General features: G+C 35.0%; 1 protein-coding gene across 2 annotated transcripts in view; it reads left to right on the forward strand.

Annotated features, from left to right (window-relative positions):
* Nucleotides 1–17,222, forward strand: part of PDS5A (PDS5 cohesin associated factor A) — a 113,500-nt gene that overhangs the window by 78,664 nt on the left and 17,614 nt on the right. For both annotated transcript variants that reach the window (XM_090266968.1, XM_090266969.1), the window contains exons 21-28: nucleotides 437–595; nucleotides 3,294–3,362; nucleotides 4,499–4,635; nucleotides 7,727–7,850; nucleotides 8,003–8,207; nucleotides 8,909–9,023; nucleotides 15,802–15,934; nucleotides 16,504–16,623. In XM_090266968.1, the coding sequence (XP_090123094.1) occupies nucleotides 437–595; nucleotides 3,294–3,362; nucleotides 4,499–4,635; nucleotides 7,727–7,850; nucleotides 8,003–8,207; nucleotides 8,909–9,023; nucleotides 15,802–15,934; nucleotides 16,504–16,623 (1,062 nt within the window). The remainder of the gene's footprint in view (nucleotides 1–436; nucleotides 596–3,293; nucleotides 3,363–4,498; nucleotides 4,636–7,726; nucleotides 7,851–8,002; nucleotides 8,208–8,908; nucleotides 9,024–15,801; nucleotides 15,935–16,503; nucleotides 16,624–17,222) is intronic.

Raw genomic sequence — 17,222 nt, forward strand, 5'->3', positions numbered from 1 at the left:
GTATTCTTATTATTATAAATTGAATACAATATGAACAGAACCCAGTGAACTCTGATATTTTTATGGTTCATAGTCATTTAAAGTGTCCCCACAGGATTAAAAAAAAGTCCACCAACATAACAAACCTATTCTTGTAGATAGCTTGAAAATAATGCAAATTTGATGATGCAGAAATGTTCTTGTTTTTACTTCTACATTTTACTTGGGCTTTATGTTTTTCTGTTATCTTTTTTCTGCATTCTTCAGTCTTGTTAAATTTTAGTAGGTAAAATACGAATCAAATATCTAATATGGCTGAAGTTACTTTTGATCATACATTAGAACAGATTTGTTTGAGCATGATAAATTCAGGAGGACTCAGGAACATTTACTCTTTCCATAGAATGTCTATCTATTTACAAAACAACTGGTAATTTTGACTGTTTTATTTTTATAGCCACTCAGTAGGAGTCTGAATGCTGACGTACCAGAACAACTTATAACTCCATTAGTTTCATTGGGCCACATTTCTATGTTAGCACCAGATCAATTTGCTTCCCCAATGAAATCTGTAGTAGCAAATTTTATTGTGAAAGATCTGCTAATGAATGACAGGGTAAGTTTCTCATTTAATTAAATTCAGAATCATGAAATTTAAGACTTACTATGTACATCTTTATCACAGACACAAAATTTCTGCTCTCTATATATAATTCTTTCCTTTTAAATTATTGTATGTTTTCCCTCTTTATTTATTTACTTGATTTCCAAATGACATTCTGACATCCATTTAACTATCACTATATATTAACATTTAAGAAGGAAAAAATGAAGACACAAGATGAATGAATTATAGAGTAAAAAATATGAGTCAAATGCTATTATCCTAACATTGGAAGGACATTTTACTTGAGTGCTAGGATTTTATTTTATCAAACATTGTTAAAATGTAAGTGGAATTATATTTGACTAACATTTTAAAATATAAGTACATTGCACTTTGGCACTAGATTTATGTATTCTCTTTTTAGTTATTGAATTTTGTGTGTGCACGCACATGTGTGCACATGCTGATTTATGAGCTCTTGGTTGAAGCCCAAACACATCTGATTAAGAATCTCTGCTTTACCAGTGGACCTAAATTAAAGAATTAGTTCATAAAAACAAGGCAGCCTTAGCTGCTGGATCATTGTGGATGACTTTCATTGCAGTGCTAACTTACCCAATTTACCTAATCCTTCCACATAAACGGTTTGATGGTCTTCAAGCCCTCAATATCTGAAGCTGGTAGGCAATGCACTCCCTCCTCTTTGATTGCAATAGGCAAGAATGGAAGACCATGGCCAACGTCTCATTCCTATTCCACATTTTTGTGCTGTTCTCTGCACTATTGATAGATATGGCCAGCATCAAATATGAAATTTAAGGTATTTCTTGGATGATGACTTAATTGTTCATGGATCCTATTTTAAGATGGCTCTTTTTTGTGATAAAATATAAAATAAACTTTGCCATTTTTACTATTAAGTGTCCAGATCACCTATACAATATCCACCCACATTCTTGTTCTTTTTGTTGGGTGTTTTTGTTTTGATTTGTTTTTAAAAACAAACATATGTTTAATGACATATCTCTGTATACATGGGCGATACCCAGGAAGGTTGAATGACTCTTCCAAAACGGCCCAAGCTACCACCTAAAATATTCACACACAATGTTGTGTAACCATCACCACTGTCTGCTTCCAATACTCATATCATCTCAAACAGAAACTCTGTATTCATTAACCAATAACTTCCCATTGCCTCCTCCCCAAACCGTCTGATAAACTGATACTTTCTGGCTTTATGAATTTGCATGTTCTACATACCTCTTATACAATATTTGTCCTTTTGTGTCTGGCTTATTTCACTGAATGTAATAGTTACAAGGTTATATTATAATATGTGTCAAATTTTATTTTATGCCAGAATAAAAATCCATTATGTATGTAGCCTACATTTTGTTTACTCCTCTGTTGGTGGGCACTTGAATTTTTTTTAACCTTTTGACTATTATGAATAATGCTGACAAGAACATTTAAGTTCGTTTTCAAATATTTGGGGTATATACCTGGGAGAGGAACTGTTGAGTCACATGCTCATTCTATGTTAAACTTTTTGAAGAATCACCAAACTTTTTGAGGCAGGTCTGCATTCCCACCAGCAATGCACAAGGTTTCCAATTCCAACACATCTTTTTTTTTTTTTTTTTTTTTAATTTATTGGGGTTACATTGATTAATAAAATTATATAGTTTTAAGGTGTACAGTTCTCTAATACATCATCTGTGTCCATGTAAATCTTCTTTTAAAGATTTTATTTATTTATTTTTAGAGACTAAAGAGGGGAAGGGATGGAAAAGGGAAGGTAGGGATACATCAAATGGTTGCCTCCTGCAAGCCCTTAATAGGGGACCTGGCCCACACCGAGGCATGTGCCCTGACTTGGAACCAAACCTGTGACCTTTTGGTTCACAGACCAGCACTCAATCCACTGAGCCTCACCTGCCAGGACTGTATCCAATGCACCTTTACCACACTGTTCTTTTCTGTTTTTTTGTAGTAGCCATCCTAGTTATTATCTTGTGGTTTTGATTTATGTTTCCCTAGTGAATAATAATATTGAGGATTTTTTAAAAATGTGCTTATTGGCCATTTTTCTTTTTCATCTTGGGTATTCAAAGTTCTTTGCCCACTTTAAATTGGGTTGTTTGTTGACTTGTAAGAATTCTTTATATATTCTGAGCATTAAACCCTTGTCAGATACTTGCTAAGTCCCAGATCATGAAGATTTCGCCCTATATCTTCTTCTGACAGTTTCATAGTTTTATTTTTTTTTAGCTCTTAAATTAGATCTTTGATCGATTTTGAGTTAATTTTTGTATATGATATAATAAGGTAATGAATGGGTCAGCTTTATTCTTTTGCTTGTGGATATCTAGGTTTTCTTAACCCATTTGTTGAAGAGATTCTTATTAATAATTGATCTTAACACCTTTTTAAAAATCAGTCATATATATGAGGTTTTCTGGGTTCTCTATTTCATTTCATTGGTATGTCTATATATATTTCAGTACCAACCACACTGTCTTGATGACTGTAGATCTCTAGTAAGCTTCAAAATCAGGAAGTTTGAGTTCTTCAACTTTGTTCTTCTTTTCTAAGCCATTCTTGGTGATTTTCCTATAGCACTGCATTATTTAACATGAAAAACTTAATAAGCAAAACTTTAAAAAATTCTTTCTAAAAATTGAATTTATTCAATTTACTATAGTCAACAGGTGAGAAGAATGGAAAATTATGGTCTCCAGATGAAGAGGTTTCCCCTGAAGTACTAGCAAAGGTAAATTTTTGTAGGTCTTGTTAACTTTCATGTTGAAATAATGAACATTCATAGATATCCTTTTTAGAACCTAATAGTTAATAACTTTTTTAATGAAGTGCTTTATTTTTAAATCAAAAGTTGTTTTTCTCATAGAAACTGCAGTTGTCATTGTGTTATTTATATAGAGAGATATGTTTGCATCTTGTGTAAAACTTCCTGCCTGCTAAAACAATCTCAGTGAGGCTGTTTTACTCAGGGATTGTTTGCAGAATGCTGATGCTTAAAAACATCTCAGGTGTAGCCTCTCCCACTGCTATGTACCTACCTACAAACATATGAATAATAACTTGGCTGTCATCAAATTGGTAACTTTCAATAGATGTAAATTGTACTTCATAAAGCTAATTTTTAAAATGGGAATGTGGGTATTTAAAGCTAGACTTCTCCATTATTTTCTTTTTTGATAATCTGTTTCACCTTGTGTAACTTCACAGTCATCATTTCATCAGTTCCTTTTTCCAGGTTGTCAATAAATATAGTAAATAATATCTAGAACCTTTAGTGCTTTCATATATATTTGTGACAGTCTTTTGAGTATAAGCCTACAAGTAATTATGACCACAGATAATTATGGAATTTCCTAATATTTTTCATCAGAATATTAAGACTGAATTAAACTTGGTGGTTTCGTCAAAATAATTCTTTAGTACTATAAAAAATAGTTATAGTACTAAATAGTTATAGTTATTTTTAATCACTATAATTGGTATTGCTTTAAATAGTTATTTTAAACAATATATTTTCAAATAATTTGAAAATGTTGGGCAAGTGTTCAAGTATGAAAGGCCTGAGTTCAGGAACCAGACCTTCAGCAAGTTATCTGTCATATTAATGTCTCAGTTGCCTTATTGTGGAAATAATACTTCCTCATAAAGTTGCTTAGAGATTAAATAAGTTAATACATACACAGCCCTAGGAAAAGTGCCTAGTGCCGATTCAACAGGATAAAGATTAGTTGTTATTATTCTACAGACTTTGTTTATAAAGCATGTCTGCTGGCAATTAAGTAATCTTACCTAATTAACATAAATTAATCTTCCCTTTAATTGGAATTTTAAGTTGCTTTCTTTTTTTAGCATGTTAATATTTTATAGGTACAGGCAATTAAACTTCTGGTAAGATGGCTGTTGGGTATGAAAAACAACCAGTCTAAATCTGCCAATTCAACTCTTCGGTTATTATCAGCGATGTTGGTTAGTGAGGGTGACCTGACAGAGCAGAAGAGGATTAGGTGAGATTTTTCTTCCTTTTCAATTTTTTTAGCTCAAAATGTTGGTAGAGCTTACGTAGGAATTATTTACCTAATTAATATTGAATGTTGTAATTGCACTGTGTATTTTGGAATTAAATTTTATGTATTCACTTGGGTTTTATATCTCAGTAGTGATGGTATATTTTTCTTCACTCCTAAAGACTGAACTCTTTCTAATAAATTTTTAGTCATAATCACTATGGTAATAAGAGTTAGCTTCAGCATTTGGTTTAATTAATCGATTATTTGTTGAATTATTACTCTTTGCAAAATACTATGAAAAGCATTGCAGTAAAAACAGATAAGATTCAGTTCCTGCCTTCAAGGAACTTACCCACCCTGTAGTATAGTGATTAAAAAGTGGAGTGACTTGACACCATGAAAGGAGTAAATATTTTAGTGGAGATTCAAAGAAAGAAGAGTTGCAGCCTCCTGGTGGCTTGCAGAAGACTATACATGGTTCTATAAATATAATACAAAATAAATGTTTTTATTTCTGTGCATCTTCCTTCTTCAAATCTGTGAAATTACCATCTCTTGTTGTTGTTTTTATTTTTGATTTATTTATTGTTTTTCTATTACAGTTGTCCCACTTTTTCCTTCATTGCTCTCCCCTGCCCCACCCCTTCTCCCACAGTCAGTCCCCACCCCGTCGTACATGTGCATGGGTCCTTTATACCAGTTCCTTGACTAGACCCTTCCCTTACTTACCCTGTTCCCCCACCCCCACCCCCCAATAACTGTTAATCTGCTCCTTGTTCACATGCCTCTGGTTCAATTTTACCATCTCTCTTTCTGTTCTTTTTAAGATGAAAATAAAAACCACAGTTTTTATGGTACTAGCTTATTTCAAATTCTTGATATATACTAGGTTTCAAAAGCACCAACAGAAATAACTAAGGAATTCTACTTGTGATGCATTCCTACTTTAAAATTTGTGTTAGCTGACAGAATTCATTATTCATTTCAGCATACAGTATTTATTGAGCACTATCATATCAGGTACTGCTGTGTTTTTTAAATTACAAAACTCTTGCTTCAAGGAATATGCATTCTAGTGGAAGAGAAAATGAGCAATTATAGTAGAGGTAATGAATGCTTTGATAAACTGAAGAAAACCACTATAAATTATTTTTATCATAGAATAAGCCAAGGGTAGCTTTGTATGAACAGATTGAAGATTAGAGCTTGAGTTAGGAACAATGAGGAGTTTTAAATTTGGGGAAGCTATCTACAGTGCATGGCAAAGCCTTAATAAAATGAGCTCTTACAAATCAATGATAAATAGGCAGGATCCCCAGTAGAGATGACGACTACATATTTGTTATCAGTTTCCTTTTTAAAAATGTTTAACATCACTATATACAATTTAAGCTTAAATGATACATCTGGCCCATCAAACCAGCAAAAAAAATTTTTATTTTTTTATTTTATTTTATTTTTTATTTTAGAGAGAGGGAAAGAGAGGGAGAAAGAGAGGGAAAGAAACATCGACGAGTGAGAAATATCAATCAGTTGCCTTCCATACACACCCTGACCTGGGACTGAACCTGCAGCCTTTGTGTATGCGGGATAATGCCCAGCCCATTGAGCCACACCGGCAGGGGCTAAAAGTATATGTGTATTTTTAAAGCAGTCATTGCTTCATGGGATCAGGGAAATGGGTTTCCTCATTACTCCAGTGAGTATAAATTGGCACAGTCTTGGCAGAACAGTTTGGCATTTTGTGTCTAGACCCTTAAAAATGTTATCTTTGATTCTGTTTTCACATTCATGGACTAATAGAAGAATCACACAAAAAGATATGCACAAACATGTTTTTCCAGCATTTTTGTTCATCACAAAAAATAGGGAAATGGTTAATTATAGAACACATACCATGAAATATTAGGCAGATCATAATGAGATATTACATATTCCATGGCTTAACTTGGGCTATAGACTCAGAAACTTATATAGTTCTACTGTCTATTTACTATCTGTGTGAACTTGTATCAGTTTTCTAAGCCTCAATTCCCTCATCTTATAGAGTGAAATTAAATGAGATAAAGCCCAGAAAGTGTTTCTCATGCTGCCTGGCAGAATTAAGCTCCCAAATAGTAATCTTTTTTTTTTTTTTTTTTTTTTAATTCCTGATCATTTGCCTCAGAAGCTATTTAAGGGTCCCTCATTGTTACCAGTGCTCACTTTGACAATCCTATTATCCAAGAGTGCCATGTTTTCTCCTCTTGTATGCTAAATAATAGTCCCTTGTGGATTCAGGCCAGATTTCCACATTTCCTGCAGTCTTTAAAATATTAAAGCCTTGCTGTCTTCCACATAGAAGATGAAGTAAGAAGATTGTCCTTTCATCCCATTCAGCATCATATGTTACTATTTAGGTAATAAAAGGCCACTGAGCAGGGATGGGAGTGCATGGACCTCCTAGGTTCCCTTTAAAAACTTGTTGGTGCAGAAGGAAGTCTGCCCCAGAGATTGATACTTGAGATAGACTCTGGCTCTCATTTCATATCCTTTCCTTTTAGATATTGTCTGATATCTCTCCTCTTCTGCTACAAATCATTGCCTGATTTCTAGCCGCTCCATTTTGTCAGACATATGTAGGCTTAAAGTAGATTTTTATTACATGTGTATGTATATGCATATGCACTTAAAAATTGTTGGAAATAGATTTTAAATAGGTGATTTTTAATTTGTTTTTTAAATCAAATTTTCTATAGTGATGTGTATTCCTCTTAAAATGAGAAATATAGTTCCTAATGTAAATGGTTCTCCTAGCACTGTAGTTAGTGTGTTTGTGATCATAAGCAGAATTTCTTGGCTATGGCGGAGGATCTAGGTTAGAGCATAACTAAAAATGAAGGCAGATAAATTTGTTATCAGACAGTCACAGTGATTTGAGCCTTTCTCCCTGTGTTGAGTTCAAGAAGTCAAAGTAGCTTTCCCACATTTGTACATTGTCATTTTAAACATAAATTATGCTGAAGATGTTAATAGTCAAAAACGGGATCAAAGCATTTTTATGAATGATAATAGTTATAGGAAATGTTTATTTCTTTTTTGTTTATAGTAAATCTGATATGTCTCGCTTGCGATTAGCTGCTGGTAGTGCCATAATGAAGCTTGCTCAGGAACCTTGTTACCATGAAATTATAACCCCAGAACAGTTTCAGCTCTGTGCACTTGTTATTAATGTAAGTAACAATCTTATTTTTATCAATCACTTGACCTTCAAAGTTAAATGGCATTTACTTTCTATGGATGTAGATCCATTTACTGTGTGCATAGATATATGCACAAAAGGGATTGATTGTATTTAAGTATTTTTGGTTTTGTGCTGCTGTAGGATGAGTGCTACCAAGTAAGGCAGATATTTGCTCAGAAACTGCATAAGGCTCTTGTGAAGTTGCTTCTTCCGTTGGAGTATATGGCAATTTTTGCCTTGTGTGCCAAAGATCCCGTGAAGGAAAGAAGAGCACATGCACGACAGTGTTTACTAAAAAATATCAGTATACGCAGGGAGTACATTAAACAGAACCCTATGGCTACTGGTAAGCAACTTTTGAAAGTTCCTAGTGTGCAAGTATATCCTGTCAATATATCATTTATGGGGGCAGTATTTTATATAACACTGGGGTTTTTATAGAATACTATCATTGTAATGATGATGTACTTAAAATCTAAAATTCTGGTTTCTGAGTCCTCTTTCTAATGCATAATACTGTTTGAGGGAACTACATTTTTTAATGGGATCCAGCAGTATGGCTTGATTAGAGCACTTGGCTCAAATGTCAGCAAGTAAAGAATTATTCTAGTTTCTAAGGACCCTCTCAGTCATTTTACTTATTATTTTGGCTTTAGGGGCCTTTAAAATTATTTTTATTTATTTTTAAATAATTTATTTGTTTATTTTATTTTTAGAGAGAGGGGAAAGGAGAAAGAGAGGGAGAGAAACATCACTGTGTGGTTGCCTCTCACTCACGCCCCCAACTGGGGACCTGACGTGCAACCTAGTCATGTGCCCTGACTGGGATTCGAACCAGCCACACTTGGCTCGCAGGCCGACGCTCAATCCACTGAGCCACAGCAGCCAGGGCTTTAAAATTATTTTAGTGTTAGGTTTTATGTTGCCTGTAATTTAGTATAAATCTGAGGGGAAAAAATGGAAACTGAAGTGGTTAAAATGCAAAACTAGAGAAGGATTTTATAAGAGCTGTTATTACTGCTGTTAACAATAATGTTTTCACTTTAGAGAAATTATTATCACTGTTGCCTGAATATGTAGTTCCATACATGATTCATCTGCTAGCCCATGATCCAGATTTTACAAGATCACAAGATGTTGATCAGCTCCGTGATATTAAAGAGTAAGTCATGTTGATTTTTAAGAATTCTTAAAAATTATTTTTACTTTTTAAAAAAACGCTAATTTTTTTTCTCTTACTATTCTCATTAGAATAAAAACCTTTTTATAGCTTTTTATGTTTTTGTTTCTGTTTTTTACTATTTGTATTATTATGGATTTGGGTTACTTCTGTTTGACAATTTAGAAAACCATATAGTAAAAACTTCTCTCCTTTAAACTAAACTTTACTTCCAACCTCAAAAAATAATGCTGAAAACTATGCATGAACACACAAAATATTCTGTGGCAAGACTATGATAATACAAAATTAGATTTGTTATACCAGCACAGATTTGTCTCTAGGGGAAAGACAGGCAAGTAAACAATTACAAAACACTGGTTCAAGTAAAAGAGTGAAAGATGGCCTAGGATTGCCTACAAATGGCCTCCAAGAAACTTTAATGCAATATTTTCTTTTCCGTTGCTGGCTTTTGCTCTGTACTCTTAAATTGGAACCTGCAGTTTGTGTTTGAAATATATGATTTTTCTATGTGGGACATTAAGTTTTATTTCAAGTTATAATCATTTATATTTGTCTCCTGTAGCTTTGGTCACTGGAACTGTGTCAAAATCTTTAACAATTGGAAGAGATGTTGTATCTTGTCCAGCATTGCTGTTAAGCATCACACTATGAGAGCCTTACATTTTGAAGGCTTGTCACTCTATTGTTGTTGATTCCAACACATAGATACAGTGATACTGTCTTTATACAGTAGTCCCGTCCCCCACCCCACCCCACCCGCTTATCCACGGTTTTACTTTTCACAGTTTAGTTACCCATGGTCAACCATGGTCTGAAAATAGTAAATGGCAAATTCCAGAAATAAACAATTTATAATAAATTCATAAATAACAGTTGCATACCATTCCGAGTGTGATGAAATCTCACACCTCTCACTTGGTCTCTCTCCATCCCATCCAGGACATGAATCATTCTTTTGTATAATTGTTCTATTTTATTAGTTGTTGTTAATCTTTTACGCGCCTAATTTATAAATTAAACTGTGTCATAGGTATGAATGTATAGGAAAAAATAGTACATAGGGTTCAGTACTATCCATGATTTCAGGCATCCACTTGGGGATGTTGGAATGTAACCCCTGAAATGGAGGGGACTGCTGTATTTCAAATGCTTGAAAATAAGTTTACATTTTTAAAAAATTTTAGAGTTTTAATTGATACATATTTTAAGAAGCTGTAGAATTAGGTGTCAGGAGATGTAGGTTCTAATCACAACTGTGTGACAGAAAAGGGTTCCTAGATTCAATGAGAGAGAGAGAGAATGAGAATGAGAATGAGAATGTAGGCTTCCCCATACCCACAAGCAGTTCTTGGACACCAGCAGGGTGTCTGAGAATTCAACTCAATTCTGACGACTACCAAGAGATAGAATCAGATTTCACAGGTACAGGGCTTAGTCCCACAAGACTACCCTCTACCTGAGGTGTCACTGGGGTACCACGCTATTGTGGTATTGCTGTCTGTTTATCCCTTTGAGTCTGTTAATATTGCTTTATATATTTAGGTGCTCCTATGTTGGGTGCATAAATATTTAAATTGTTACATCTTCTTATTGGATTGACTTTATCATTATGCAATGCCCTTCTTTTTGTCTGATACACGTACTGTACTCCAGCTTGATTTGTATGCAGTATCTTACCATCCCTTTATTTTGAATCTGTCTCCTTACACCTAACGTGTGTCTCTTATAGGCAGCATATAGATGGTTTTCGGTTGTTGTTGTTTTTTTAAATTCATTCAGCCACTCTCTCTTTCGATTGCAGAATTTAGTCCATATAAAGTAATTACTGACACATGCTTATTGCCATTTGTTAATTGTTTCCTAACTGTTTTGGTAGTTCCTCTCTGTTCCCTTCTCTTGGTCTCAAAGATTTGATGCTTTTCTTTGGTGGTTTGCTCAAATTCCTTTCTCTTTTTTATCTTTTGTGTATTTATTGTAACAGTTTAAGTTGATGACCACCTAAGTTTGATCCCATTTTAAAGCTTAACATTTTTACCCCCCCATTTTATGTTTTTGATATCACATTTTTTACCTTATTATCTTGTATATTCTGTAACTATTGTAATTATAGTATTTTTCCTTTTGTCTTTTAACTTTCATTCTAGCTTTATAAGTACTTAACCTACTACCTTTACTATGAATTTACTTTTCTAGTGAAATTTACTCTTTTACATGTGTTCTTGTTATTAATTAGCATACTTCCATGAACGTTTCTTATTAAGGCAGTTTAGTGGTGATGAATTCTTTCTGCTTTTACTTCTCTGGAAAACTCTCTCCTTCAACTCTGAATGATAATGAAGTTTTTTCTTTCAGCACTTTGAATATAACATGCCACTCCTTTTGGCCTCTAAAATGTATTGAAAAATCTGTCCATAGTGTTATGGGGGTTCCTTTGTAAGTCCCCTCCTTACTGCTTTTAATATTCTCTCCTTGTCTTTAACTTTGATGTTTTGATTGTGATGTGTCTTAGTGAGGGTCTCTTTGAGTTCATGTTATTTGGAATTCTTCCTGGATCTGATGTTTATTTTTTCTTTCTCCACCTTAGGAAAGTTTTCATCCGTTATCTCTTCAAATAATATTTCTGCCTCCTCCCTCTTCTCCTTCTGGGGAACCTATAATGTTAATGTTAGTCTTTTTGATCTTGTCCTGTATGTCTCTTATGTTGTTGTCTCTTTCTTTCTTTGTTTTTCCCTTTTTTGCTGTTCTGATTAGGAGAGTTCTACTGCCTATCTTCAGATTGATCCTTCTGCTTCATCTGATCTACTATTCAACCCCTCTAGAGTATTTTTCAGTTCTGATATTCTCCAGCTCTGTGACTTCTCTTTGGTACTTTCTAAAATTTTCCATTTCTTTGTTGAAGGTCTCACTGTGTTCATCCAAACATTTTATGACTTTTGCTTTGAACTCTTTATCAGGTAAACTACTTATTGCCACTTCATTAAAGTTTTTTTTAATGAGGTTTTATGTTATTCTTTCATTTGGAATATATTTCTCTGTTTCTTCATTTTCCTTGACTGTCTATGTTGGTTTCTGTGCATTAGGTGAAACAACCACCAGTGGCTTCCTTCGGGGGTTGAACTGTTTTGTTCAGCTCTGCCCCAGCTCTTGGACATTTATCCAGCCTTGTGCTCATCCAAGCAGCCTGTTATGTTTTTCATAGCTCGCGGTAGTTGAGGATATGCCAAGGCCTGTCATGGTTTCAAGGGGGAGGATCTCAACACCAATATTTGGGCTTACTGAAAGTCAGACCCTCAGGCAGCAGCTTTTAAAAGTATACAGTTATATACAGTCCTGAGAGACTGCAAGCATAAGCCCCACTGTCCACCAGAGCCAGGCAACCTGGAGGTGTCCACTGGGAGGCAATCACAAAAATCAGGGCTCCAGATGAGTGTACAAGCTCCTTTCTGAGGGATATCAGCACGCTAGAGCAAGGCAGAGGGAGAGTGCCAAGCTGGCATCCAGTCTATGTTCCTTGAGAGCAACTCTGTGAACCCCACTACGTGTGTGCCCAACCTGAAGCCTGCCTTCAGGACAAGGATGAGGAAGCTTCCTTCACAGAAAGGCGGGGAAGTATGCCTCAGTCCACTGTCTCTGCAGTGTCCTAGCATGGTAGCCTGCCAAGAATTATCCCTCCTATTGCCAGAGTCCCATGGGACCAAGGACCACAACCTCTCTGGCCACCAGAGCCAAGTGATCAAAGGGAGTCCCCTGGGTGTCACCCACAAAACCCAGCCACCAGGTGCATGTAATGCTTTTCTCTGAGAGACACTGGTACTCTCTGGAGTATGGCAGAGGGTAAGCGTGAAGATATTGACTACCTTCTGAGTAAAGATTATAGTTAGCTTGTAGATGTGCCTAATTAGAGGCCTGCCTCTCAGGCCACAGTCATGATGATTAGCTGATAGGCTTCCTTTACAGAAACACTGATCTCCTGGGTCTGTTGCTTCTTGAGCTGTGCCCTGGGGGTGGTAGCTGTTTAAGAACTCTTGGATAGTCTTGAGGAACCCAAAAGCATAAGCCACACTGGCCACCAGAACCAGGCAATGTAGATGTATCTCCTGGAAGCAGTCACAAAAATCAGAGCACCAGACAAGCATGAGTCCCTTTCTGGGTGACACCAATTATTCCAGTCCCATGTGACCAAGAATACAAGCTCCCCTGGACTCCAGAGCCAGCCAATGAAGAGGCGGCAGCCACAAAAATTGGGGCATCAGACACATGTAGAATCCCTTCCAATGCTACTGTTTCTCTGGAGCATGGCAAAAGGAGAGTACCAAGGTGTCACCTGCCAGTCTCCATCCCCAGAGAGTAAATTAGCTGCCTCCCCCTTGGGAAGAGGTTTTAATATTAACAGGTAAATCTCCCTCACTTTAAGTCTGGGCACAATCAGCTACCTCTGAGCTGGGCCCTGGAGTGAGTGAGTTCGAGCACATGAGCTCATTTCAGATTGCCACCATCTTGTGGGTCTCAGATGCAAGTCTTGTGGGTTTCCAAATTAGATGTTTTGGGGGCTCATCTCTGAAGTGTCTTAAAAGTTGGGGTGCCCAATGTGGGGTTTGAGTCCTTTTTTCCTCAGGGAGAAGTTCCAGGTTATGGGTCACAGCACTGGGGTTAGGGTTTATGGTAAGATTGTGTTTAGCCATTTCTAGAAAACCACGTAAATATGGTTTTCTTATTTGCCCAATGTGTGGTCGTCAGCCAGCCACCCTGTATGGTTTTTGCAGAGGAAATTGTTCTATATGTAGCTGTAGACTCTTGTGTCCATGGGAGGAGGTAGATTCAAGATCTTGTGACATCGTCATCTTGAACCAGACCATGTTTTCTTTTCTTTTTCTTTTTTAATTGATCTTCTGTCTGGTTTTTCTCCCCATTATTGAAAATAGCGTATTGAAAACTCTATTATTGTAGCACTACTGTTTATCTTTAATTCTGTCAAGTTTTTGCTTCATAGTTTTTGGGGCTCTGTTGTTAGGTTCCTATTTATTTATAATAGCCACAGCTTCTTGCTGGATTGAACCTTTTATCAGTATAGTCCTTCTGGACTCCTGTAATCTTTTTTTTACTTTAAATTCATTTTGTCTGATAATAAAATAGACACTAGCTGTCTTTTGGTTACTGTTTCCATGAAATATATTTTTCTCTCCTTTTATGTTTTTATATGTAAAGTGAGTCTCTTGTAGACAACATATAGGATTTTTTCCTTAATTCCTTCCAATCTTTTTTAATTGAGATTTAATTTATTTTTATTTAAAGTATTTACTGATAAACAGAGGAGTTACTTCTGCCAAGTAGCTATTTGTTTTCTCTATATCTTACGTGTATTTTGTTACTTAAGTGATTCCAATTAATATCTTAAACTTGTAACATCTAAGTTTTGAATAATAGCAACTTAGTTTGAATAGTATACAGTGTGTTCCTATATATCTGCCCCACTCCCTTTATATTGTTATTGTTGTAAATTAAATCTTTATGCATTGTTTCTGTTTATAGAGGTATGATTTATTTTATACATTTGCTTTTAAAATCATATATTTTTAAAAAGTGTTACAAATCAAAAGTATAATAATGCTGGCTTTTTAAAAAGATTTTATTTATTTATTTTTAGAGAGAGGGACAGGGAGGGAGAAAAAGAGGGAGGAAAACATTGATGTGCAAGAGAAACATCCATCAGTTGCCTCTCACATGCCCCCAACTGGAGACCTGTCCCTGACTGGGAATCGAACCAGCAACCCTTTGGTTCCCAGGCCAGCACTCAATCCACTGAGCCACACCAGCAAGGACAATGCTGACTTTTATATTTACCTATGTTGTTACCTTTACCAGTGTGATTTGTTTCTTCTTACGGCTTCAAGTTAACTGTCTAGTGTCCTTTCACTTCATCCTGAAGGACTCAGTTTAGTATTTATTGTAAGATAGATCTACTAAAAACAAAGTCCCATTAACCTAAAGATACATTTCTCCCTTACAGTAGTTTCTTAAAACTTACATAGAATATAGACAAAGAAGTACACATGGGTTATCATCAAACAATTTGTCCCCTGTTGATGCAGTAAAGCAGCGGTCCCATGGCTGCCTGGGATTCATCCTGGGAACTTATTAAAAATAGGCCTTACCCTAAGTTTGTCAATTTAAGTTCCCCAAGTGATTCTAATGTTCATTCTGATTTAGTTCTCACTTTTACTGAGAAATTCAGGTGTCCCCTTCAGATACCTGATGGAGTGAGTGTACAGTAACAAGTGGAAAACAACAAAAATGGTTTGAGATTTGACTGCTTGGCTGAATGACTTATTACTCTGCCCATCAGCCTATAGCACATGCAGTTTAGAGTTATGAGACAGTAGAATTACATATTTATCCTAGTCCTGCATAGCTTTCAAATAGTCAAAATGTGCTAGTTTGCTCATCATTATCAGGCATTAATACATGTGAAATCATCTAAGTGTGTGTTCAGTACCTACAGAATGCATCTTTTTGTGCCTCATGAAACTGTCATATTTTTTCATTTTAAGCTATGTTTTCATTTTTAATATTTTGTGATTTAATTTTCCATTTGAACTAAATATTAACAGGATATTTCTACTAATCATTAGGATTTTCTTCATAGTTTACTCTAATTATATTTGAGCAACAGAACTTCCCAAGAAGATGATTAATGCATTTAAGCAAAAACACCTATGTTTAGTCTCTTTAATAGGTGAATATTATGTTTACCATTTAGGTGCCTGTGGTTCATGCTTGAAGTTTTAATGACAAAGAATGAAAACAATAGCCATGCCTTTATGAAGAAGATGGCAGAGAACATCAAGTTAACAAAAGATGCCCAGTGTCCAGATGAATCCAAGACAAACGAGGTAAGAGCTATGAGGTCAATGGGTATTAAAATGTTATAGGAAAAAATATTATGGTTCTTGTCCCACTTGTTTTTTCTATTACATGCTCTATTAGATTACAGAATGTTTATACAAATATATATTTATAGTCAGTTTTTATTGCATTTCATTACAATTGAATTCTATTGAGGACTGTTCATTATTCTAAAAAAAGACATTAAAACTTCTACAGAGCAAGGAGTTAAGAACTAATAAAATTACAACTGTGCTGTCTTACAAACTTAGTAAGAGTTACGGACAAGTAAGTATTCTTTGTGTATGTTTCCTTTGGTTTAGTTTGATGTGGTTTGCTATTTTTAATGCATAGTTGGCATTCGTGTTAAATTAAAGGTTTTTGTTGTTATTTGTTTTTGGTTTGTTTACCAGAAAACTACATAAGAATAAATGTCAAATACAAATGTGAAATGTTCAAAGAATAAATAACCATATATTCCTCTTTTGATTCCATTTTATGCATTGGGTAGAACTGGTTGTTGTAATTATTTTGCACTACTGAAAGCTATATATGATCTTTCTTTTTCTCTCCCTAGAAACTTTATACAGTATGTGATGTGGCTCTGTGTGTTATAAATAGTAAAAGTGCTTTGTGCAATGCAGATTCACCAAAGGATCCAGTCCTTCCAATGAAATTTTTTACACAACCTGAAAAGGTAATATTCTTCCCCCTCATTTTTCTGCCACACACACTGATTTAAAATTCAGTTACCATCAACCCTAGTGCAAATATTGGATTGTCTTGGCAATAGAGTAAAAAATACCTCTGTGCGTTTATGAAGAAATGGGAGCGTGTCTTCCAGAGCCCTGAACAATACCATTCTCACCTTAGAGAGTAGGAGAATACAAATCAGGCTTGATGGTGGTGTTCTTAAGTGAGCTATTCCTTCTAGATATATCTAGTATGTAATGCTGGGTACAGTATGAATATATATATATATATATATATATATACATACAATATATATATGAAATGAAAAGTTAGAATTAATGGAATTGGCCTTGACAAGGGATAGACCTGGATTCTAATCAACCATGTCTAACTTAAGAGACTTTAGGTATTAACTTTTCTAACCCTCATTTTATCTGTAAAATACAGATGATACTAATACCTATGAATAATTACTAGTATGATAACTAGGTTTGTAAGTCACATAGTAAGCATTCGATAAGTTATATAAGTAATTAATACATAGTACACTTATTCTGCTATCAGTAAATTAAGTCTTCTGTGTACATAAGCTTTCCAGCCAGC

The sequence above is a fragment of the Furipterus horrens genome, unplaced genomic scaffold, assembly GCF_987537825.1.
Source record: "Furipterus horrens unplaced genomic scaffold, mFurHor1.1.pri manual_scaffold_2, whole genome shotgun sequence".
NCBI classification, from domain to species: Eukaryota; Metazoa; Chordata; class Mammalia; order Chiroptera; family Furipteridae; genus Furipterus; species Furipterus horrens.